Here is a 27,283-nt window from a genome sequence, read left to right on the forward strand (position 1 = left end):
TTCTAATTAAAAAAAAAGTGTGCAAACATGACAAAAGACTTTTTGATTTCCCAGATCAATGTCCCTGTTAAATTCACAAATAGGGTGATTTGTTTTCCTTCTTTTTAATCTTGTGTGATGGAACTTCCAGTTAAAATGTTTTATTTAGTCCCCATGCACTTTGTAGAAAATCAGTAAAAACACAAAAGCTTGTGAAGATCAGAAAACTGGACTTCTTTTACCCAAAAATTCAGATGTCCAGTCAGATGAAGCTCACACTCAGACAGAAAAAAAGCAGGAGAGTCTTTGCACTGTCTGTAGTTTGCATTTTTTTCAAATATTTTGGCAATCTTCTTTAATTATAAATATTGGAATTCAATAAAAAAGGTAGCTTTGATTGTTTTTTTTAATTGTAAGTATTTACAGCCACTGTCCAGCCATGCTCTTTTTGTTATACCAGGGTGTAAGATTTTGCGTAGGGATTGTTTCCTTTCAAGTGGCCCCGGGAGTCCAGCAGGGATTCTTGGGAGCTGCTCATTTTAGCTGCCTGTCCTAGCTCAGCCCCTTCTCGCTGAGGTAATGTTGCCACGGCACCAGGTTGCCATGACTGTACTTCTCTCGTGGAGGATGTTTCCATAGGTATCGGCTCCAGAACTGTGGGACGCTTCAAGGTTCGGCTTTTCTGAGGTTCCAAGCAGGCTTGGCCCAAACCCAGGTCTCTGCTTGTGCCTGAAACTCCTCGGTTCAACAAAAAGTCCATTCTAAGATACGGTGGCAAATGCATGAGGTCACCTGTGAAGAAAAATATGAAAAGACACCTCTTAGTTATCTTCATGCAATTCAGTAAAACTGCCTATTTGGCTGATATAGACTCAAGCATTTAGGCAGCCATTTAATCTGATTTCAAAACAAGACTTCCCTGACCCAGTCAGAATGTTCATAACACAAAGGCAACGAAGCTGGTCAAAATGTATTTTATTTTGTATGAAAAAAAATGGAAGGACTTTTTTCATAATTTATCATTAAAGGCCAAAAAAAAAATTGTTTTTGGTTTTTGATTGTCAAAAACTGGAAGGCTTTGGCTATTCAACTTTGAAAAATATTGGTTTGGTTTTCAGTGACCCCCCCACCCCCCGAATTTTGACTAAAGGCTCCATCTAGCACAAAATTAATGAATTATACAACATTTGGATGAAATAACACTAGGTTACAAATTTAAACACCCCAAAGTTAAAATATAAAAAAGTGACGGCCCTTATAGTAATCTCAATGTGCCCTCTTTGCACAGCCTGTATGTATTATGACATCCATCACTGGTCCCCAACACAACACCATCTGAGTGGTAGAGAAGTTCTATCATCCCTATTGTACAGATGGGGAACTGAGGCACAGAGACTAAATCTGTGGTAGAGCAAGGTATTGAATCTGGGTCTCCAGATTACCGAGGTTAGTGGCCAACACACTGTAGCATCCATCTTCCTTTCCTTATGGTAGACATTTAACTACACACACATTCACTTATTAGCATACACATTAAAAGAGCAACACAGGGATACAAAATACAACACATGAACAATTAACACTGTTCAGTTAACATTACTATGAACCCTCACTTTTTTCATCTCCTGACTTTTGAGCATTTATAGTTGTAGCCAATAATGCTACACTGACAGGGCTAGAGGATTTATGATTGCACACATCCTCCCATCATTTTTTGCAGGCAAGGGCCTTCGTACAGAGCTAGGGAACCCACTCCCACTGTTGAGTTGTAATAGCCTCTTTGGAGCTGCTCTGTGGTCACTGTGCACCACGTGGGGAAGAAGATGTAGGGTATCCTTGTTCTTATGTATGCATCTGCCCATCTGCTAGCCCTGCTACACAAACCAGTTTAATTTAATCTAATATTGTCTTATTCTTTCATAGACTGACTTGCAAAAATTCAAGGAGACCAGAAAAAAGAAGCAAATTTAAAGCATGTCTCCTTCCAAAAAGCTTTGATGTTGAAGATGTATCCATGGGTGATGATGGTGGGAAATACCTTCAGATCTGGGTGCTTAGTATAGCACGATAATGACAATTCATCTCTTTTGGGCCTCCACTCCCATCCACAGCCACATTACCATATGACCCATAACATGAGGTGGCTCTCCTCAGTCTACCCCCCAAGACTCAGCTCTCTCTCTGAGTCCTAGCACCTTCCCTCTGTGAAGGGGATAGAGGGTGCAGCAGGGTGGGGACTGCAGCCCACAAAGGCCACAAGGTCTCACCCTATCACATGAGCCCAAGGCCCATCACCAAAATCACACGTCTTTTACCTCTGGGAACTGTTCATTTTATTCTCTTACCCACACTGGAAACCGGCCACAAGTTGAGATGGATAAACAACTACACCCAAGTACCTCATTTAGGTTGTAAGCATGATCCTACTTAACCCATAGTGGCTTGAAAGTGCTGCGAGGAAGGCAAAAATCTCACTGGTCTTCTGCCAAATGGCCCATGGGAGAAAAAATTCCTTCCTGACCCCCTAATTGGTAGATTGGCTAGACCTGAAGCATCTGTGAGGCTGGGTTCGCATTCCTAGTTTGGGTGGGTAGGGTGGGCTGCTGGAATAGAACCGAATAAGGCTCCACATGGCCCCTGCACTGGACTAAATTCTGGTAGGTGGGGAATGCTGGCCAATAAGCATCCCTCTCCTTGAGCTGGCCAATGGGTGCCAAAGACTCCCATGGGAGGAGCTACATATTGTGCCTTGGCAAGTTCCTCCCTCCCTTGCTACTGGGACTGTCCCCCTTTCACTGCTGGTCCTGTCAATTGATGCGGGTGGGTGGTGTTTTTGACTAATCAAACTGAAAGTTGCCCAATACTTTAAAATAAAGCAGATTCTTTACCTGTCCTAAAAGTAAAGGCAATGTTATTGTTATCTAAAAATAGCTTCTAATCTAGCTTCTAATCTATTCATGATTTAAAGTCACGGACAGAAAAATTGCTGAGAAGTTATATTTGGACAGAATCACAGTTTATTCCTGTGGATCTCCTGCAGGCACTGTCTGGCACCATATGTTTTATTCTAGTTACATTTCCAATAGAGATGTACAGTACACTGTATTTAACCCCCACATAGTAGGATGTAGTGCACGTCTCAGGATTCAGCTGACATACTGCAGCATCATTTATACAAGAACAGGAAAAACAGTGTGTGCCCATAATCATATGGTTACCACTAATAATTACTACTTTACACTTCACTGATACCTCATCCCAGAGCAGTTTACATGTAAACGAGTCACTTTAACTACTGCAGGACTGCAGCCACCACAAGGGTGAAGTGCACCAGCACACAGCTACACTGCTCAGCTGGTAAGGACAGGACATGAACGACAGTGTATGAAACTGAAATGGGAGGAAGAATTATGGTAAATGGTACATAATTACCTATACAGGCCCGTGGGATTCACACCTTTATGCTTACAAACATTTTGAGGTTATTTAGGGTGACCAGACAGCAAGTGTGAAAAATCGGGATGGGTGTGGGGGGTAATAGGCGCCTATATAAGACAAAGCCCCAAATATCAGGGCTGTCCCTATAAAATCGGGACATCTGGTCACCCTAAGGTTATTAGCCATCAGGACCTGGGTTTTATGTTGCATCTGAACAATGACACACTCAGCAGCACAGAGCCCCATAACACCATGTTGGAACATTGGTTCCATATGATTCAGGGAACAAGCGCCACCTACTGTACTGAATCACCAAAACAATTTTTGCAGCAACGTTTTTTTCCCTGGAGATCACTCTCATCATAGTAATGATTTAGCGCACTTAACTCCTACTACCCACAGTGCAAGATGATACAGCTGTACCACTTCATTAAGAGTAGCATGGAACTGGTCATGTCTTAAATATGCCATACAAACTGGCCATTTATACCCATTGCTGCTTGCACTATATGTTCCACAATATATTTCATGTAACAATAACAAACTCAGAGTGAAATCCAGATCTTGCATTATTGGCAGGCCCCACTCTCATATTAAATATGTATTTCAATCACTTACCACTTTGCTGCTTCCTGAGACTAGTGGATTAAACATGGATTGTAAAAAAGAAAAGTGTTTAACTTCATATAGTTGAAGTTTTACTTTCAAGATGCTGGATAAAAAACAATATATATACACATTTGAGAGCTTTCTGGACTATATGAAAGAAAAAGGGTTTCTCTGAATCCACTTCTGCTAGGAGAGTCTTTAATCTTTACAAACAATATGCAGCAATTGTTATAATAATTTGCATATGAAGGGATGCACAAATTTAATACTTAGTCCTGCCACGAGTGCAGGGGACTGGACTAGATGACCTCTCGAGGTCCCTTCCAGTTCTATGATTCTATGATTCTCCAAAATCCACTAACACAGTGTGTCATCTTATCTTGGATTTACCCTGAACACTAGCTATTTTGTGTGATGTGCACATTTTCATATTGTAATGAAGCAGTAGTTTTTGTAACAAGAAAGAAGCATCATTCCCTGCAACTTCTAAGATAAACAGATGATTAAAAGTGTTGAAAAAGAAAACTTTCAAGAATCTAACTTCCCCCCTACCCCCCTTGCTAGGACTGGAGCCATATCACGGCATGAAAAAAGTCTTTGATTTGTTAGAACTAATATTTCTGACTGAAAAACAGTCTTTGAAATATGACCACAGGGGGTCCACTTTAGCTTCCTAGATCAAGGGTGAGGGTATTTTAAGAAGATTAAAAAGGATGGGAGAGCCATGGCTACAGAAGTAACACGGCAAGATTTCATTTCTCATATTACTGGATACATTGGTATATTTATTTTTTGGTTTGTTCCTACTCTGCCAAAGTTGAATTCAGTTGAATGCTAAATTTTTCAGGCAAAGCGTTATGAAGTTTTAAGATGGTTCATTGCCTTTGATGCTCTAATTACCTCTTTTCAGTGCTGTGTGTGCCTTATTAGCAATGAAAGCAAACCTTTCAACTGCGTAAGCACTGCAAATGAATATATTTAATAATTTATGCATTTAGGCTTAATTAGTACAAAAGCCATTCAGAATCTATAGCTTTCTGATGGGTTTAAAAATAAGAGATATACTGTCTGTGGAAAAATGGAGTATGTACATCAATACTAATCATCCATTCAAATATGAGCCCAGCAATTTAATTGAGCATTGACTTTGTCCTTCCTTCTGAGTGGCCAAACCTCTACGGCAGTTGAAATAGTTCACACAGTTCATGTTATGAAGTGATATCTTCTAGAAAATTAAAATAACCAAATACTGTGACTTCCCTACATGCATTTATCATTTACAATATCTTTTTCCCAGAAAAAAGGATGTTTCCTAAGGCTGTGACTGCACTGCAAAATAGGTGTGTTTTTACACTGAGAAAGCAAACGATGGAAAATCCTAGCCGAGATGAGTAATTGTTAACTTCATGCAGCTAAGGGAGGTCAGATCCAGGCTGGGGGGCATAGGGCTGACCTTGACTGGCTACAATGAGATAAAAACTACTTATGTTTTTCCTCCACTAGGATTTTACAGTGAGATAGCTATTTTGATCCAAACCAAACCAAACCACCAATTAACTCAAACCCAAACCAAGCCCACATCTTTTTTCCTGTGAAGACATAGCCTAAGTATCCTTCAAACTTTAGAAAGTTCCGCCACCTTTTTTTTAAACTGTTCCACACAAGCCAAGGATCTGAGCCATGCTCATTACGGGAGTCTTGTAGGCTGTAAAAAGATACCTTTACCAGTTCGGTATGCAGTATCTGTGTGGTGTGTCTAATGGATCATGACTTTGCCAAATCAAAACCAATTTTCACCCGAATGCCCCAAAGTATTTCTCCTCAATGATGACCATTTTCCTAACAAATTTCAACATTCTATCCCCACCGCTTGAGGTGTGAAATGGGTTCAAACAAAGGGGGCAAGATTTTGAATAATCAAAAAGGGTTTTCATTCTCAAATATGGCTAAACAGTTTTCACTCAAACATTAAAAAAAATTCAGCTTGGCTGATCACAGGCTAGGAAACATCAGATCAAAAGAGACATTTCAGAAAGTTAGAAGTGTCTGAAAATTGGGTGACAGGAAATTCTTAGGTAGCCTTAAATAGGGCTGTTGTCTCAATCTAGCTGTAATACTTCTTACAATTGTTGCTGTCAGTATTTTGAAACGAGATCTTGCGCCCACATTGTCCGTTTTATGCTGCACTGAACCAAAAGAGTTGTCTGTGTTGCATTACAATAATTTCCATAGCAACAGGCTATGGAGTTATAATAATCACAAGGAATAAGTGGAGCTATGAGAAAGAAAAAGCCTCTATTCAAACACAAACCTCTTAGGATTAGATAGTGCTTATGTTTTACTCAACTGAGTAGGGCAGTCAGAAGGATCAGCCTCGTGCCTCCTTGCTTGGCCTACACAGATCTTGGGTTTGAGTCTGACGGAGAGCACACCTCTTGCTTTGTGAATGCTAGCCCCAGAGAATAAATGGGCAGGGAGAAACTCTGCTCTGCTTCCTCCCCTTCTTACTCACTGGCAGAGTAACTGGCCAGCCATCAGGGGGAAATAAGCTCTATCCTTTCAAGAGCTAAAGTTACTTATTCTCTTTCACAGGAAAAGGGGATCACCTGTTCCTGGCAAGTAGAAATTACGTCACCCCTTACTAAGCACTGAGTCTCACGCTATGTCTACACTGCAGCTGGGAGGTGTGATACCCTGCACAGACATACATGTGCTATCTCTGCTTGAGCTAGCACCTAAAAAATGCAGTGTGTCCGCAGTTGCATAGGCTAGCTGCCCAAGTACAATCCCACCTGATCCCTGACCCCACCCTAGTTGAGCGGCTAGCCTGAGACACCACCTGTGTCACCGTGGTCATACTGCTATTTTTAGCGTGCGAGCTTGAGCAGAGCTAATGTGCATCTGTCTACCTCTGCTGGGAATTACACTTCCCAGCTGCTGCGTGGACTTACCCACAGGCTCAATTTAGCCCTTGAAGAAAAGGAAAAAGGAAAAAGATTAGAAAAATATTAGCCCAATATTTTTTAAATGTTCACTTTTTTCAAGACTGCTCCAGTGTGCAAGTCCCTCTAAGCGAAAAACAGGGAATGAACACAGCCAGGGTGTTTTTAATTAATATACTAATACGGAAAACTGAACAGAGGGCAGAGTGTTCAAACAGGACTCCACTGTGTGCTGAAGACTAGTTGAAAGGGAACTGAAATTTTCCCATGCAAATTAGTGTCTGCTCAACTGAACAGAGCCCTCAACTAGCTCTCAACCAAATGAAGCCCTCCGGTAGCAATGGGCTATGGAAACCTAAGTTCTTTTGGGCACTTCAGAGCACATTGGGTAACCTCTAGGCCCTCTAAGAAAACAGGCAGGGTGACTGAACAACAGATGAAACAATCTTTCAACTTTAATAGGAAGCTTTCCAGAACACGTGCTTTGTAGCAGCCTCAGAGCTCTCTCTGGTTGCTGAATCCCTTAGATTAGCCTAAGCCAGAAGAGGAAGTGTAACCGCATGCTTTATACCACAGCATTTGACTTTCTCCAAGGGAGGGAAAGAGAACCAGTGGGGAGGAGACATGGATCTTAGTTGGATGGTCTGTGCAGAGAGCCAGGCAGGGTAACTCAACTAGAAAGACCCAGAAACTTCCAGAACAGATTGTGGTAGTTTCTAGGCATGCTCAATAACTGTTCTGAGGCTGTATAGGAAATTTTAATTGAGGGCCGCTTACCTGGCAGGTTATACCCTAGTAGCCCTCTGGGACTGGAGCCAATCAGAGCCTTATGGACTCAGTGACTGATCGGCACAGGACTAAGAAATGTGACTGCTGTGAGGGCTGAGTCCCAATTCCTGTACTACTTTGGATACAGACTTCTGTTGCACCAGCAACTGTGAGAACCAATCAGCTATTAACCCAAGGGCTGGAATGCTGCTAGCTGTGGAGATCCCCAGGCTGTTTGTTTGCTGACAGGGCTCTGAAGTGCTTGAAAGGACTGAGGTGCTGCCAATCTCCTCCAGCTCTGAAGACTACAGGTGACACACGCGATATACTATGGTCACACTATAAAGACTGAGAAATCATCTCCAAGAGGAGATCAGCGGGGAATGTGTGTTATGACGAAACCTTACATTTGAATCTTTGTAACAGAAACAAAGGGGGATAATACTTAGTCCTGTCAGGAGTGCAGGGGACTGGACTAGATGACCTCTCAAGGTCCCTTCCAGTCCTATGATTCTATGAGTCTATGAAAAGACTGTGTAAGGAACACCAATAGATTTACTGTGTAATAGCTTTTGTTTAAAAGTCATTCATAGTATTCCCAATACCATTTACAATGTTTGATACTATTAATAATGTGTTTTGTGTGCATTAAATATTTGTGTACGGTATGCTCTCTTTGAAATTGACTGGGACCTATTAACATCTATTTACTAAGGTTTTACCTACAACACCCCTGAGGTTTAACTTGGTGTATTGCTTTTCAAACAGTCATGAAAAGACAAAATGCTGGCCTGTGCTCCAGCAAAGAGTTATGCTCAGGTGCAGGAAGAAGGAGAGTGCATAGTTATAAAAACTATTGCCTGAGGTATCCCCTGCCTCCCCTATTACAGAAGGACTGGGCCTAGCCTATTCACTCCTTTTTCTACCCCAAGGTAGCTCACATCTCCTAGACACACTAATATAGAGATATCATAGAACTATTATCTAGCCTGAGTTGGAAAGGGTTCGTCAAAGAAGGAGTGGCTCTATTATTAACTAGCCATGTAGCAGGGAGAAAAAAGGAAGTGGAAGTGTAACTCATTCTCTGATTGGCCAGGAACCTAGTTGTGAAAGCACTCACTAGTTCTCAGCTTGGTTTGAATGCCTTCAACTAGAGCTCAAATGCCTATGAAAACACCTCAAAGGGCTCAACTTTTGGCATATTTAAATGAGTTAAAGGGTTAATTTTGAATGGGATCCAATAGGGATACTCAATTTTTGATGCATTTTAGTAGTTTGCTAACTTGCAGTTAGGTGACTGTCAGCTTCTCTTTTTCATATGGGTAACCACCATGACATTAGAGCCCATGCCATTCCATATTTAGAGTTTCTCACAAAGATGGAGATAGGGGTTTTAATAGTTCACAGATGGCACTAAAAAAACAAAAACAAAAAATAACCCCAACCCAAGATGAAAACACAGACCTATGCCCGTAAGCACATAATGCAAAAGAAGTAAAATCTCCATGCTACACTCTGCTAGTGAGACACTCATTTGGAGATATCCAGAACTTCCCTGTAATATTTACTATATCTAGACTGGGATATTAAAACTCCTTTAGCTCCCCTCATGGTTGCACTTTATACTAGGGAAAGGAATTGTTTTTATGAAATCTCTGTAGAGCTATATATCTGCGCAGACCTATATACTTAACTGCTTCTTGCAAGCTGCTGATGTTTGCGTGTTCACAAAAGCTTTCCCCCCCTAGTTTTTTGAATAATTAGCAGTTAAGTTTCACACAATGAAACAAACCCACCTGCTGTTGACTCCATTCATCATTGTTCAGCTACTCGTTGTTTATAATCATAATCTAAATATCCACCGGGGGACGAGTAATACTATAGTTTAGTGGCCAGAACCTCAGTTTGTGTAAACTGGCATAGCTATATTGATTTCAGTGAGACTAAACTGATTTACACTTGCTGAGGACCTGGCCCTCAGTGATCAAAAATGAAAATTCCATCTAATATGGAACATTTTAAAAGAATGTAATTTACTAAAATACTTAGGCTTAAGCCTTCTAATTCCTAAAACAGGTTCTTAATCAATGAGTGTCTTAAACAAAACCACGACCACTATAATTGAACTGAGAACATACATTTGTATTAAATCAGTGAAACATACTTAAACAGTGCACCTATTAATTGGATACTAGGAGGCATAGACATTTCTAGTTTGAAGCCTCTAATAAAACAGTAAAAGAAGTACTTTTCTTCTTCTTACTATTGCAAGCAGAAGTGGGACTGACTTACAGCACTAGACTTTAAAAACTTGTCAGTTGCCTCATACTTAAGCATTTGTATTTAGACAATCTTAGCACAACATCTTCAGTATCCAAGGTATTTGCTACAGTAGAAAGTACAAAGGAATATTAAAAATCTTTGAAGTAATTTTAGTTGTATGTATCAGGCAAAACTGGTACATCTTTAAGGGCTGCCACTGTACTGCTGGTGCTGGCACTAAGAATGAATTAACTCCAGATACCATAATGGAAGTACAGAATCCTTTGGATCACACAGCTGGTGGGTGGGAGTCCAGGTTTTGACAATACCAGCACAGCTGCAGATCTGAGGCTTTTCTAGTTCAATATGAATGCAGCAACAAGATTGTAAAAACGACCTCTCTGGGTAAATCAACATCATCAGCCAAGCTGTTTCATGTTTTTAAGGGCACTTAGAAACAATGATCTCCAGGCCATGAGGAGATAGAGAAAACATACTAAAGTCATCACTCAGTTATGCATGGTTAGTAACACTAGTGTTTAACACTAGTTTGCTGCTGACTGGATGAACTGAATGAAAATTCTTTAAATATGCACCGTCTCATAGAGTTGCCACTTTCTAGAACCTGGTACACCTCACAGTATATTCCTGGGATATTTTAGGATATTCAACTGGAAAATATAACCTGATTCAAAGCCCGATGAGGTCAATGAGAGTCATTCTATTGATTTCAATAGGCTTTGGATCAGACCCTGCTGTTGAAATCCATGGTTAAATCTGACATAAACCTTGTCTACATACAAAATACAAGTTGACATAGTCACATTGCTCAGGGGTGTGAAAAATCCACACCCCTGAGGAACACAGTTATGCCACCCCAACCCTTAATGTAGATGCAGCTAAGTTGATGGAAGAATGCTTTCATTAACCTAGCTACTATTGCTTGGGGAGGTAGCGTTCCTACACCAACAGAAAAACCCATTCCTTCAGTGTAGGCTGCGTCTACACTATGTGATTATGTCAGTGTAGACATGGCCTTAGAAACCCTACAAAAAGAAGCTCAAAGTTAGGCTGTAGTTTCAATCTCTACTAATAACAATAGTAGGAAGATTTGGAAGCAGCAAAAACTCAGAATCAAAGACTGTTGCTGATATATAACATCCCTGAAGTGATGCTCAGAGCACAGTTACTGTAACTGGGTGTCCTTATGCTCACCAGTGGAAGTAATTTGAGTGGTGCTGACAGGGTGCATTGTGTAATTCTTGCTAATTTATCAACTAGGGCCAGAAATCCAGATTTTTCTTACTTAAATTAAGAACTTTCTAGCTACTGACATCAAAGGTTGAACAACATAAAAATATGTATATATTAAATGTTACCATCTAAAGAAGCCTTCACACTGAGAAAAAATGCAGTTATGATAAGGCTATGCTGTTAAATTGATTACCTGCACATACAATGACACTTGTTAGCTTGCACATTATGGTCTGACAAGAGCATGATCATGTTCTTGCAGGTAACCACAAACTAACATTTCCAGCTGCCAACATTTTAGATTTGTTGTAAATCTAAAATTGTAATAAGGCCCCATGGCATAATGGAAAGAAACAGAACCTGAGGTATGGGCTAGTTGTAACAGGGACACCTGTAACTGACCACAGCAGCTTATGGCACAGCTGGATCATTTACTGTTTCTATGGAAACAATTGTTTCTGGTTACTCTGGGACTGCCTTGACATGGCATATAAAAATCACACAGCATCTCACAAAACCAGCAAGATGAAATGTTTCACTCACTATACATTAAAACGATGCTTCTTAGGTCAATTTAGGTCCAAAATTAAGGTTTTGTAAAACCAAGGTTTTAAAAAATATCAGATTAATAGAATTGTTTTCACAAACTATTATTTTCATTAAAATAAAAACAATATTTTTAATTTGGATTTGAACATTCCCTTGTAGTAGTGTTTGCAATCTAAACATTTCAGCAATGGGCTAGAGCATCGACTGAAAACAAACTATAAATTTAACCCCTGCTTTAAGTGCAAAACTCTGCCTTCACTATGGAGTTGCATCCATTACCTCCATGGTATAAAAGACACTGGGCTGTTTAATTTTATTTTCAGCTGAGAGAAATACAAAGAAAGTAAACAATCAGAATTAGTAATGAAAAGTAAAGATTTTATAAATCTTTCATTTTTAATCATTTAAGTTGTTGCTAATAAAGGACATTTGTGTTCTTTTATACATACACATTATATATAAAAACATGGGATTTTTTAACCTGACAGAAAGTGAAAACAAACTACACTGTAAACTAAAGCAGTCTAGAATAAGTACTTGTGAAAAACCCATTATAAACTTTCAAATGAGAAAAATAAAAATGAAGCATCAATTGAGAACAAGATGAAAACAGTTCACAGTTCTGCTGTTTGACACGGTTATTGGAATCAGTGAGGAACTGGGCTCTCATTCTGTTTTCTTCTAACAAAAGGGTGGGATAAAGTTACCTTACATGAGCTTTACTGATTCATTTATAGTAGCTGCAGAAGCAATCTCCAACTCTTTTACACCCATTGAATTGAATATAATGTTCAGGTCTATCACACTCTGTTTAAACTGAAATTTTCACACTAAAGCTGGCTGGAAAACAGGATTGGATCAAAAGAGCTGCAAGATTTAAGCATTAAAATCACTTCAATATAGTTTCCAGTTTGATACAAAACCAGTAGAGTCACTAATCTAATACTGTTCTAGTTCAATATTAATGCAGCAGTCAGGTTATACAAATTGTAAAAATGAACCTCACTCTGTAAACCAATTAAGGAAATGACACAAGCCAGTGATTTAAACTCTGTAATGAGTCCCTATTAAATGCGAAATTAAGTGGTTTGCAGAACATTAGCTTGTCAAGGCTCAAAGATGGCTAAACCCCTGATATCCCAAGAAAGAAAAGCTCAGAGAAGTTGAAAATTTCTCTTTTCTTCACTGATGTGCTGCCCCTGTGACAAGATGCAGACTGCATGGATCTGAATTTTGATGAGGTGCTCCCGGTTTACCAACAGCAGAATAAAACATAAATAATTATCCCAAGCACAGAGAAAAACATAATAAAATAAGATGTTAGATGCCATTCCTGCAAAGTTGATCCAAGGGAGTAACTTCGGAATCAGGAGACGTGTAAGGGTTCTGCCACATAGTACATATTAGGAGACTTGCTGGTGAAGATTAAAAAAACATAGTAAAAATCTATGCACAAACATTCCACCTGCTCCATTGTTTTCCTGCCTGCTTTGATTAGCCTACTCATCCAGTTTTCTCAGCACTGGTCCCGGGTCCATTTAAATCTTTTATAGAGTCAAGTTGATGATTTGAATCAGTCTTGGAACTGCTTCCAGCAAACAAAACCTTGACTGAAAATATTTTCTATTGCATTTTAAGCCACATGATGCAAATATTCAACTGAAAAAGCATCCCCTTCCATCTGGTCACCCCATCTCAAAAAGAATATAGTAGAACTGGAAAAGTTACAGAAAAGGGCAACAAAAGTGATTAGGGGCATGGATCAGCTTCCTTATGAAGAGAGATTAAAAAGACGGGGACTGTTCAGTTTAGAAAAGAGAAAACTAAGGGGGGGATAGGATAGAGGTCTATAAAATCATGACTGGTGTGGAGAAAGTGAATAGGGAAGTGTTATTTATCCCTTCACATAACACATGAACCAGTGGTCAGCCAATGAAATTAATAGGCGGCAGGTTTAAAATAAACATAAGGAAGTACTTCTTCATGCAACACACAGTCAACCTGTGGAACTCACTGCCAGGGGATGTTGTGAAAGCCAAAAGTATATATATGGAGAACTGGAAGGGGCCTCGAAAGGTCATCGAGTCCAGCCCTCTGCCTTCACTAGCAGGACCAAGTACTGATTTTTGCCCCAGATCCCTAATTGGCCCCCTCAAGGACTGAACTCACAACCTTGGGTTTAGCAGGCCAATGCTCAAACCACTGAGAACTGAGTTAAAAAAGGAATTAGATAAGTTCATGGAGGATATGTCCATCAATGGCTGATGGCTAAAATTGTCGGGGATGCAATCCCATGCTCCAGATGTCCCTAAACCTCTGACTGCCTGAAGCTGGGACTGGACAACAAGGGATGGATCACTAGATAGTTGTCCTGTTCTGTTCATTCCCTATGAAGCATCTGGCACCAGTCACTGTTGGAAGACAGGATACTAGGCTAGACTGACCATTGATCTGACACAGTATGGACATTCTTACGTTCTTATATCATCCATTTCACTCTTTTTAGTCAGAATCCTGGGACAGCTGAATGTCCTCTTGCAACATTTGTGCAGGTTGAAGAGCATAGAATTAGTATTGCAAATCCAAGGATATTAAATAAGCACTGTAAAGAACTGGGTAATGCTCCCTAGGATATCTCTAGCAGCTACTGAATGTTGATGGTAACTGGAGAGGGACTCCAGGTCCCTTCACCAAATAGAAAGGATGGGCCTGATTCTCCATTGCCTTACACCTCATGCAGTCATTCACATTTCTGCAAATTCTCTCACTTAGCCCAAGTGTGAGTGATTATCAGGTATAAGGCAATGGAGAATTTGGCCCAATTTTTGATGAAAAATGGAGAGACCATATAAGTGCAAATTTTTCACATAGAGTTCAAAAAAGCAGAAAGAAACCCAATGCTATTCTAACCAGTTTAATCAACTCTATAGACTTGTTGTTATAAAGGGTAATCTCAAATCACACAACCTGCAATTACACGATTTATCAGACAGCATACAGGTTTCAGTTTAGATGTGAACTTGAACCAAAACTCCAGATTGAAACACCCTGAATCTTTAAGGAAATTCAGTTTTAGTTCTGGAAACAGACTTTGCGGCTTGGACTCACCTCTAGTTTCAACCAGTGCAGAAATACAAGAGAGAGAAAAAAGGGGACATAAAACATTCATTTTCTCAGGTCAATGCTATTCTTGAGTCAAGCCTCACAGTCATTAATAAATCTCCAATGGCTGAGTTCATATCAGGTTCAGGTACTGCTGCCAGCCACTTTTCAGCAGAAATTGAGTTTCAAAATAGATTTCCCCTCCATGTTGCACTCTAATCTTTGCCAGGTAGCAAACTGAACCTCCAGCTTCAGCATCATTGAATTCATCACATACCAGTTCACATCTCTTTTGCCTGAGTTGCAGGGCTAATGTTTGAAAAGAAAGAACGAACCCTTTGAACTTTATTACTGCATACTTCATTTCCCCCCCTCATTGCACTGAGTAGCTTATTTTTATCCATACTGTACGAGTCTGGAAAATAAGATTTGTGCCCAGGCCACTCTCTTAACTTTCACCTCCTTCTTGGGATCATAAAGCAGCATTCCATATGCAGCAACTAATCTTCAACATCTGCTTGAGGGGCTTTATGAGCAATTATTTCATAGAAGTGATTGCATTCTGCATCTCACGGGCTTGTCCTCACTTAGAAATTTTGCTGCTTTAACTATGCTGCTATACTTAATGTGGCAAAACCCACTGGCGTAGATGCAGTTATAGTGGTATAGCTTATTGTGGTTTGGTAAATGGAATAAGATATACTGATATAAGATACCGTTATACTAGTATAACTGCATCTTCACTGGGGCTTTTACTGGCAAAGTTATGTTTCCAAAAGAATCATATCCCTAACTAACATCGTTATGCCACAGTAGACCAGACCTCAGTCTTCTGGTAGGCATGCCTAGCATTGAATAGATTAGAAACTAAAGACCTTATACAAGTTGTTATTGATAAAGGGCATATAAGAGAATTCTTGGACAATGTCAGCATATTTAAATCAGAGGATCTGGATAACATGCATACTATATTGTGAGTAGTTCTTCACATGGCCACACAAAGGATAGAGGACAGCCAGGATTCCATCCCTCAGACAGCCTTCACTCTGGGTGCTGTGGGGACTGCTAGGGCTTTATGCCTGACATAATCCTCAAGGAGCAAGTCACCAAGGAGGGGTGGGGAGTGGACAGAGCCATAATTCCTCCCCCAGCGAATGACACTAAATCTATTTCATTTTATTATGACTTCGGTTGATGAGGCCATTACAAGATTTAAAATGATAATAACAGAAATGTATTTTTAATAAACTCCATGACTGCTATGTTTATTGAAGTTAGAATAATTGTTGTGATAACTCAATTTTGTGTTAATATTTTCAAAGCAGAAAATAGCAACATTATGAGAAAACTTCAACTATGTCACGGGGTTTGCTACTCACTGCTGTGATGCCTCCCTGTGGCTGCACCTGGCGATTAGCTCTCAAACAGTTTGATGCCCCCTCCTTCAGTTCTTGCTCCCCCCCTCTCTGAAATCAACTGCTCCCTTTTCATAGCTTGGCCTCCAGCCAGGTCACTATTGTTTTCTCCTTCCAGGGTATCAAAGTCCCACTGGATGATCTGTCTCAGGCAGTCTTCTGTTCACCTGGCCAGACTACGCCAATTCCCCAGGGGCTGGTAGGGGAACCCAGGCCTGCCCTCTGCTCTGGGTTCCAGCCTAGTGACCCTATGTCTAGCAATCATGGTCTAAGCAATCCTAAACCCTGCCACTTTTTCTCTGGGCTCTTTCCTTTCTCTGTCTTCTGGCCCATGCCTGAGTTACCACTGGAACCTCCGCCATTCACTGCAGCTACTTTGCCCTCTCTTGGGCTCTTGCCAAAGTCTGTTTTCTCAGGCAGGATCCCAGAGTTTATTCCCCCCTAGGACTCCTCCTTGTCTCTTGCCAACTCTCCTCCTCTCTAGGGTGTGACAGTAGAGTTCCTCCCTACAGTCCCCTGTTACCACCAACTTCTTCTCTTTGTAAACCCAGCTCAGCTCCTCCCCGAACTGGGCTTCATCAGCCATTAGGCCCAATCAGCCCTGATTCTCCTCCAGGTGCAGCCTGTCACAGGGTAATTGGCCCTTTTTACCTGCTCAGGCATTGTGTGAGGTAAACACCCCCCTCACAAACTATTACAATTATCTTTTCTTATCTTCCATTTAAAAAAACCATTGAGAGGGCAGTGAAAGGCAAGAACGGAGCATGTCTATTTCAAATTAATAGATTCCAAGGCCAGAAGGGACCCTTGTGATCATCTAGTCTGACCTCCTGTATAGCACATCCAGGCCACAGAACTTCTCCAAAATAATTCCTAGAGCATATGTTTTAGAAAAACATCCAATCTTGATTTAAAAATTGACGGTGAGGCAGAAGTCACCATAGCTCTTGGTAAATTGCTTCAGTGGTTAACTAAAAATGTATGCCTTACTTCCAGTCTGAATTTGTTTAGCTTCAACTTCCCACACCAATTTTTTCAAAGCAGGTACTAACGCATGTATCAGTTTCCCAGGTAGACCACAGGCATTAGCAGTGGAAATTGCCTAACACTGATGTGCTAATGTGCCTCAGTCCTGACCCAAAGGACTAGGGCTTGTGCTGAAATGATAGTTCAGTCTCCATAACTGGTTCAGTCACAGTCGAGACTGCCAGATAGTGGCAATAGGGGTGCAATCTGTGATGTGGACACCTGTCCATTAAGAACCGCCCTAAGCCCATCAACTCTTCTCACCTAGATGACTGGATCACCATGAAATGTTAATTGATTGAGGCACCTACTAGCCTGAGCTAGTCTGACATTGTTGACCAAGAGGTAAAAAATCTCTATATTTTCAATTTCCAATTGCTTTCATTTGATTTATCCATTGTTCTCTTGAAGTTAGGTGAACTCCCAGACTTCCAGGAGCTTTGAAGTTGAGGATGATATTAAGTTCAATGCTAACAATATCTTGGCCTCATTTTTCACATATTACATATTAGCACTATGAAGATGATGGGCATTGGGGGTCTGTGACACAGTGGCCATTGGTGGTTCACTACTTTGTGTCAGCAACTTTTGTCAGGCCTGACATCTAACCACACCTAATACCCTGTTGTCATGACGTGTACCCAAACAGGTAGCATGTAATATAATACATAATACTCACTAATACTAATAACTCACTGATCATTAATATTCTTGAATGATGTATTTATGAGGTGTGTACAAAGAGTTATGGATTCATGCTAGAATTATGTTCTTAAAATGTGTTTGGCAAGCAGTGCATAAGCCCAGTCTGCTCTAGACAATGGAACATGTATTTGCTTGTTGTCAGGTAGAGACAATGAAGGCACATTTATATAAAAGATAAAGCCATCAACCTAGCGAGTGGGGGAGACTGCCTCTTGCAGGAGTCTGAACCTCAGATGATAAGCAATTGATCAACTGATCAGACACAATATTACTGCATTATAAAAGTGCATCATGTAAGGTCTTTTATGAAAGCTAATGATACACTGGTGATTAATATCATGGTAAAAATTATGTATTAGCTCTAGATGAGGAATTATGAATACTCACTGATATTATGCTTTAAAGTCTGTGATCAAACAAAGGGAGGAACAGGTTTCTTCCAGACAGGAGATAAGGCAGCTATCTACCTGTCTCCAATGAAATTAAGCAAGGCATGATCAAAAACAAAGATAGCCCCATTGGAAGTCCACAGGAAGGGAAGAACAGTATGAGATCATCCTGAGTCTGGGGACAAAACAGTGAGTTTGGGAAGATATAAGGTGAGAGACTAAGCCATCTTGTTCTCCATCCCTGGACAGATACAAAAGGCCAGAGCTCATGCAAGCTGAGAAAGATGGGGGCTGGAGTCTCTGGAAACTGAATATAGGTGAGAAACCTATATTAGGCAAAGACCTTTCACCTAGGGAAACAAGGGGAATGATTAACTTGTACTTCTGTGAAAGGTCCTGACTGAGAGAAACTCAGCCATGGGTGGAAGGAAAAAAGATTGGTGAGAAATCTACCAACGTTGTAACTTGTCAAGTTAGGTCTTAGCCACTAGAAAGCATATTTTATTTTTATTTGCTTGTAACCATTTTGCCTTTATCCCTTGTACTTGAACTCACTTAAAACGGGTCTCTTTTTGTTAATAAACTTGTTTTGCTTTTAATCTAAACCAACCCAGTGAAACTGCTCAGCTCAGCTGTGTTTGAACTGAAGTGTTTGCTAACTCCAGTTAAAGTAATAAACCATGCCTTTGTTTCTTTGAAGAAACAAAAAACCTTATTAATTCTCTGAGTGTTCCAGGAGAGGGCTGAGACTTCAGTGAAGGTGGTTTGGGGGAAATTCTTGACTGGGGGTGTGTTGGGGTCCACTTGGGTAATAGTAACTAAGGTTGGTGGAGACAAGAGTGTGGCTGAGGTGTAACCAACAGGCTGCTGGAGTCAGACTTGTTGAACCAGGGCTGCTTAACACACAGACATACTTGTATGTTGGCTGGGAGCGTCCAGACAGGGAACTACAGCAGCAGAACATTTTAAGAAACTCAGGATTACAGGAAAAGCAGTGACACAACCTCTCACTGGTTTGGGTTGCACCCCAAAACATGACAGGCCTCCTCGTTATGAAGGGCCCATTTTGCACACAAAGTTTAAAATACTATCATACTGTCTCTCATATCCCCTTGTTCTTTTAACCTTCATTCTAGCACATGATGCCATCACAGTGGCATACTGTGCAGTATGACCATCACCAATACAAGATGACCTAGACTCAGAGACTCAGTTAGATTTTGTACATTGAGTCAGCAAGGTTTGCAAAATCTGTAGGCTGCTCTGTGCCTGCAGAATTGTAAAAGGTCAAGGTATCATGATGCAATGATTAACAAGAAGATTCTATTAATACCACTCTTGACCCATCCAGGAGGTAGATCAGAAAACATGCCCCTGCATTTTGAAACTTAGGGAGAAGGAGGTATAGTGCAGCAATTTTATTTTAATCAATGATCTAAAATGTCCAATTGACCATTATTAAGAGGTAAAAGAAAAAACACTGTGTTAATGTTGACATAAAAGCAAAAGCAGCAAATAGTCTGGTCTCTCCAAAAAACTGTATGTGGGTTTGGAGAGATTAGCAAAATGCTTTTAGAATTCTGCCTTTAGAACTCTGAAAGTGAGAATTCATAAACCATTTTAGTTCTCTGTTCCATCTCCTGCAGCTGTGATTTCTAAAAAAAATATATTTAGAAAAGCACAACTACTGGAATATTTAGTAATGCAACCCCTCCAATGGTACCTTATAAATATGCTTTGTGGAATATGTTCAACTGATATAAGTGAAAATGATGGAATGCTTGTGATGTGATGGAGAGCAAGACATATTGTAGCAGAATATGCTTAACAGTCTGCATTGTTTAAGAATAATTTAGCTGAATATTTAAATGATTTTCCAGTGATGCTGCATGTCTCTAATTTAGTATAAAATTATTCTTGTTTTCAGCTTTGTCAGTTTGTTTTATTAGGTCCTATCATTTTCTTTTTCTTTTAAATGACTCTTATTGCAGTGTAATTGACTAAATGTTAAATTCATGATTTTATCGTTTCATGTACCTGACTCTCTTCATGGTGTAGACTTAACATAGGAGCAGAAATCCAGGTAAACTAGAAGCCAATTCTAAATATGCCTGCCACTTGCAAGTAAGCATGAGCATCAGAAAACTGGGGATCAGAAACACAGTTGACTGGGAGAGGAAAAAAGGTCACAGTCTTTAATTTCATCCCAAAGGACTGAAAGGTTTACAGTGGATTGGAATAAGTAGAGGTCTTCTATCACATATTACTAATTACACAATTAGAGTTACATTTAAAGTGTAGAGGTTCTGGAAAGGCAGTCCTAATTCCCAGCAGTAGTGCTGTAAAAGATCACATTTTAAGCCTGCCTAGATGTGTGATGAGCCATCCAAATTGAATTCCAATGTAAAATGCCAACCTGGCATGGTTATTTGCAGCTGTCATTTATAGGGATAAGTAAATATTCAAATATTTGGATTGAGATGACACTTTCTGAATGAAGCTGAGCTGGAGGGGAATAAGGGATGATCCTATTATTCAGATCCCTGAATAAAGACCTCATTAAAACTGAAAATGGGCTACCCTGCCTTTCTCCCACCCTTCTTTCAAATGGGCGCCCAAACTCTCCACTGCTCACCATTAGCCATCTTCAGTGGCTCAACCTAATGGCTCAAATGCTACTTGTTGGACGAGTCAGCCACTCTGACTAAAGGGCTTAATCCTGCAAGGTGCTGAGCGCTACTGTGAGGTGCTATGTTCCCTCACAGGAGCATTCAGCAGTTTGCAGGATTGAGCCCTAAGGTTTCAGAGTTTTGTCTACATTAATGAGAGCAACAGACTGAGGATGGTTAGCTAAGTACCTGAGTGGTTTGAATGTCAGCCCAAAACATCCCAAAATCTTTGACTCACTGACTTTGGCTAATATTGGTGCTATACAGCAAGTTATTTTATGCACCTATCTCTATCCATTACCTTGCTCTTACCATCAGGCGGTTTAGCCTCAATATTTCCAGTCTTTAAAAATATCCAGTTGTTATAATCTGGTGTGGAATGTCTTGTAAATTCCAAATACATTCTATTTGTAATCCAAAACTCTCTTGGGATTATTTTTGAACAATAGCTATTATTTATGCAGATCCCTACAACCATAAATTGGCAGCAGGAGGGCTACAGAAGTTTGATTGAAAGGTGAGATCAGAAATTAGGAAGAAGGAGGCATAGGTTACAGAAAATGATGTAATACAAGAGACAGAGGAAAAGAAAAATACCATGGAAACAGACAGGTAGATGTGATCTTGAAAAAGAATGACATTAAATGAGAAAACCAGAATCAAAGAGCATTGTCAAGGTATGCACCTTCAAATGTTGCCATCAAGCAAATCTAAACATTTTAACATTTTTATTTCTTCATCATGCTACCAGATGCACAATGATATCTTTAAGTAATTATATTTCAATTATTATTAACTTCCTCATGATTTCTAAAAAATTAAATGATTGAAAATATTGCCCCTTGAGTCACCCATCAACAGTGTGGACACTGGGAATATTAATCTATTTTCTAGCATTCAAGAATCAACTTCCTTATAATTCCATATGTTGTCTTAAGTCTTTTTAGTTATAAAGTATCATTGAAAGCTCATGTTAAGAAACATTTATTATCAATGAGCCATAATTAAGGCTCAGAGTCTGTCACGGAAGTCACGGATTCCGTGATTTTCCAGGACGTTCTATGACTTCTGCAGTGGCCGGTGTGTCTGGCCCCGGGGTCACCCGAGCTGCTTGGGCAGCCCCTGGCCCACCCCCACTCAGCACCAGCGGGGGTCTTGGGCTGCTGAGCCCCCCTCACACCTCCCAGCACCAGTGGGGGTCCTAGGCCATGTGCCGGTGCCCCCGGGCCACCCCCCGCCACAGAGCACCCAAGATTTAGTCAGGGGTACATAGTACAAGTCATGGACAGGTCACGAGCTGTGAATTTTTGTTTACTGCCTGTGACCTGTCCATGACTTTTACTAAAAACACCCGTGACTAAAATATAGCCTTAGCCACAATCATGTTGGGCCACTAGAACTTGCATCACTATTCCAAGTTATTAAATCTAATTACCATGTCACATGATAGATTGCCTCTCCTTAATGCAAAAGGAAGTTAAAATTTAGCAAGAAAATGGGTGTGAATTCAAATCAATTTAGCTGATGGCCTCAGGGCTGACTAGAAATCTTTAATTCACTGGAGGGGAACTGCTGAGATCTTAAACCATGAAGCTTTCCAACTCAAGTGTGGGGACTGAATTTTAGCACTGGCTGCCCGCAGGGAGCATGTACATTATTTAGAATACATTAGAACATTTAAAAATATTAAATAAGCATAAATAATTTATTTGGAAAAATGAAAGGAGTTTACTCTTCTATTTGCCTGAGGAATTTATAGAACGTCTGTTGACTGACTGGAAGGGGCAGATTGTAATTTTCTTTCAACTGTGAAATGTGGATATTTCCCCTAAGCAAAGTAAGAAAAAATAATTACCTTTAATTCTTGTTTTCTGTAGATTCACATATCCCAAGTGATCACCACTCTTGGGGTCTGTGTTACCAGTGTGTAACCAGGTGGAAATCAGTCATTTTCTCCACTAAAGTATTTCCTCTACCCATCCCTCCTTCATCCTTTTGAATAGCTTGGTAATTCCCTTCCTATATTATTACAACTTCATTTCTTCTTTTTCTGAGTCCTTTCAAATTCTTCTTGTATACTTTCCCCACAAGCCCCTCCTGGCTTCCCTCCATGCTACTTCCTGCTCCTGGACCAACCTGTTCAACACTATTTGTTTTGCTTGTTTCCTCTCTTCCCCCAAATCCCCTTTGTTCAATTAGTAGTATTTATTATTTGTGTTAGGATAGCACCCACAATGTATGAGTTGCTTTCTAAATGTATAGGGAGCCCTGACACCAACCCAGCCTAATGAACAAGCTTACTAAAAATGAAATTACAAATAAAATAAATAACCTCATAATGTTTTACTGTGTAAATCCTTCTTCACTTACGTCATCTCTCCCTGTGTCATGTCATGCATTGTCTAACCTAGACTGTAAACTCTTCAGAGAAGGGATTGTGACATATTTGCCTGCAGAGCACCACACATACCTATGCATTGTATAAATAAATACATATTATTAGGGTGTCACTAAAGATAGAATTTGTTGCCTTCCAGGAGCTGGACTAAAATCAATAGGCACCCATCAGGCATTATTAGTCACTAACAATTTGGGTTGGACTTAAGTTAGTGACCTACCAGTGGAAGGCTCCATATCCCATTGTCAGTCAGGGGGGCTGGAGCAATTGGTACAGTGGGGGTGCTGAGAGCCACTGAACCAAACTGTAAACCCTGTATATGTTGGAAACCGCTTCAAGCCCGGGGGTGCAGCAGCACCCCTAGTTCCAGCACTTTTGTTGTCAGTCCCCCGAGGTAGCCTGTTTCCTTGATATTTTTAACATTTTTGTTTTTTTCCAGTTTCAAATAGTTGTACTCTCCCCTTGATGTCTGTGCTTACGGAATTATAACACCTCAATGACGTCCTTGAAAAGGTATTATACCTATCTGCAACCAATTTCAATGACATTTTTGGCATTCCTTTGAGATCAGTGAAAGGGTATTACTATGCCATTGTTTTTAATTTGTCTGTATACAGGAGGATAAACTTACACTGAATATAACATCAGTTATGATAAAAAGTGATTCTTTACTCTGTGAATACTTTCCTTAAAGATGAACACTTTCTTCCTTCATTCTGATATATCTTGTTCCATCTATCATGTTATGCATGCAGTGAAATACTCACCCAAAGTACCAAAAAGTTAGCTCAGTGCTCTTACCTGGCCGATGTGCCTTTGGAACTGCCATGTTCATCACACGCCCTCCGTCCTGAGGTTTGGGGGGTGAAGCAGTAAATCTGCAGATCCCCGATTCTGATGGAGTGCTTGAGGTCAGACTGTCTGTGTACTCATTAGTCCCTGCCGTTAGCTGCTCCGATGATGTGTCTGATATAAAGCATTCTGTAATTGTGAACTTGGCATGTCTCAGCTGCTCTTCCATCTTAGCATGTTCATATGCTCTCGCTAGCTCTTCGTACGTAGAGGAGGCACTTTCTGTGGAGACCATGCTGCTTCTTGCTCGATCTAAACATCCAAAAAAGATTAAAAAACAGTGTGGTCGTTTCAGAACCTAAATCATTAATATTAAAGGGTTTTTACTAGAGTGTAGTTTTCCTGACTATGACTTGGATGAAATCTACTTCATCATTAATGTTGATCTTTCACACTTAAAATGAGGTCTCATTGCCTTACCAGCAGCATATGAATCAGAATTGACTTGTTTGCTTGGAAGCAGAAAAAAATGTTTATTCAGTAAGAAAAATGTGATTACTCTTCCCCCCGCCCCCGCACCTTTCTCTTTTGAAAAGTAAGTTTAGTGCTTTACGTGTCAAAAGAAAAACAGAAGGCCACTGTTTATCTACAAAACAGACACAGCACTGCCAAGGACAGTTTCAATACAGTATCCTGTTAATGTGCCTCAGACATGTTTCAGAGGGCTCACCTCGAATGGTGAAAGGATAGCTCTCTTTCTATATTCATTCACGCCTTGGCCCTTCTGTTGAGAATGCCAACAAAGGTACAATAGAATGGCAATGATTCTGAGACAGACATCTGTTTTCTGGGAACTGGACTGAAACCACCAACTCATCTCACATAGAGCAAATGCCTGCATCAGAAGGTAACAGCTTTTGGTCACTACCAGTGTGCTTGTATTCTAGTGCCTGATTCATCACTAGTGAAGTCACTGGTAACTTCACCATTGACTTTAATGGGCACAGGATCAAGTCCTTTGTAATAAAGAAGTGTCTCTTTTCCCATTACCAATTCCCGGAGACATCAACTTCCCTTGAACAAGCATCATTATTCTTGAAGATTTACTTAATCACTTGTGTATGGTAAAGCATACTGCAAGTACAATGCCAAACCCTGAAAAGTGAAGCAGATGAGAGCTTTCTATTTAATTAAATGGAAAAGTCCCTGGAATGCTATACTTTTCAGCTGTGGTGTATCAGGAGAGAAGAGAAGTTTCACAAGGTCCTTGAACAGGAACCATGTCTTCTTCCAGGTTTTGTACAGTTCCATGCACATTACTGATACTCAATACATTAATAATAATAATAATAATAATAATAATTAATAATAGCTGCAACAACAACTAGTTCATAAGATGAGACTACTACAGTAACTAGATACAACAGTTTGTTAATTGCAAGTCTTTATTTTTTATATCATATATTAGAGGCTTGGTATCAGTTTTTATTCCATAAGAAGAGCAATACACCTGTCAATTATAAAGATGTAAATGCATTATTTTAATTCATAAGTATTTTTGATATGACTTAATTTGATTAGGACCTTCAAGCTTACCTTGAATGATTAAAGCACTTTTGGACATGTCGCCACTGAGTTTAAAGCTACTGGCCCATAAATCTGGGACAATTCATGAAATGCTAAACTCTGTCCTCATATGTCCCAAGCTGCCTTACTTTGCAAATCTGAGACCAGAGCTTGAAAGCAGATCAAAATTGGTAGACCCTTCGTTCATTTCATTTATTGATTCTTAGGCCAGCCCTACATTAAAAAGTTAGGTCGATCCAGCTTCGTGTCTCAGGGGTATGAAAAATCCACACCCCTGTGCAATGGAGTTAAGCTGACCTAATCCTCAGAGTAGACAGCAGTAGGTTGATGGAAGAATTCTTCCACTGACAGCCTCTCAAGGAGGTGGATTAACTAGAGTGACGGGAAAACCCATCCTGTTGCTATAGTATGTGTCTACATTGAAGCACTGCAGCTGTGCTGCTGCGGTGTTTCTAGTGAAGACATCGTTTTAGACATGTAGCACAGCTATGTTTGGTTGTACAACTCAATACACAATTGTTTCATCTTTTAAAATAACAATAGATTTATCACTCTGACCCCATTCCTTTCCTAGAAATCAAAAGCACAGCATATATACTGTTTTGTCACCCCTGTGTTGTGTACCCCTTCCATGACCCAAGTTTACTTTTGATTTTAAAAATCTATTTTAATTCTAATATAAAACCCTGCACATCTTAAAGGGCAGGGATAGAGTTGGAAGGTGTCTAGTAATTAACAACTTTTGTTAGGTTATGAAGCAGGCTTGTAAAATCATTGTTAAAGTTTACAAGCCCATGCAGTGAACCCACTTGCATGTCCTTTTCCATGATGATTGGATGATGATGAGAAAACCTAATGATATTTTACTTGTCCGTCAAATAAAATGACCCTGGGTGAGAAGAATCTTGCTGTGCTGGGATATGTGACAATATGCTTGTGACGCATGTGAGAATTTTCTGTAACATTTTTATGAACTATCCATATGACTCTGTACCTATCACCTCAGTATTGCTACCCAATGAGTGACAAAGGGTTAAAATGTTGCTCTAGGGGCAGAGCAGGACACACGAGGTGTTTGACTCACACAGCTGCCTGGCTGGAGACCAGAATAATTAGCAATGGAGGTCCTGGAAGAGACAATGGAAACTCTTATGACCAAAGGTTAACACCTAACTGCAGAGGCAGCTGAACATGTGAACACAGCCAGGCTGTGTCCTGAGAACAAAGGCAAGAGGTGTCAGATGTCTGTGATAAGAACTGGCAACACCGAAACACAGCAGCTCTCACGGGAGACTGAAGGACAAAGAGACAGGGCCAAGGTGAATTCTAGAATAGCTTGGCTGGATGCAGCCCTAGCATTGGCCAGTCTGAACTCTCTCTTTATCTTTGCTTCTCTGTG

The 27,283-nt window shown here is 40.2% G+C and overlaps 1 protein-coding gene across 1 annotated transcript in view; it reads right to left on the reverse strand.

Annotated features, from left to right (window-relative positions):
- Positions 1–430: 430 nt before the first annotated feature.
- Positions 431–27,283, reverse strand: part of DSCAM (DS cell adhesion molecule) — a 554,872-nt gene continuing 528,019 nt past the window's right edge. The window contains exons 33-34 of the mRNA XM_065422504.1: positions 24,307–24,609; positions 431–771 (exon numbers count right to left, since the gene is read on the reverse strand). Of these exons, the coding sequence (XP_065278576.1) occupies positions 431–771; positions 24,307–24,609 (644 nt within the window). The remainder of the gene's footprint in view (positions 772–24,306; positions 24,610–27,283) is intronic.

The sequence above is a fragment of the Emys orbicularis genome, chromosome 1 (assembly GCF_028017835.1).
Source record: "Emys orbicularis isolate rEmyOrb1 chromosome 1, rEmyOrb1.hap1, whole genome shotgun sequence".
Lineage (NCBI taxonomy): Eukaryota > Metazoa > Chordata > Testudines > Emydidae > Emys > Emys orbicularis.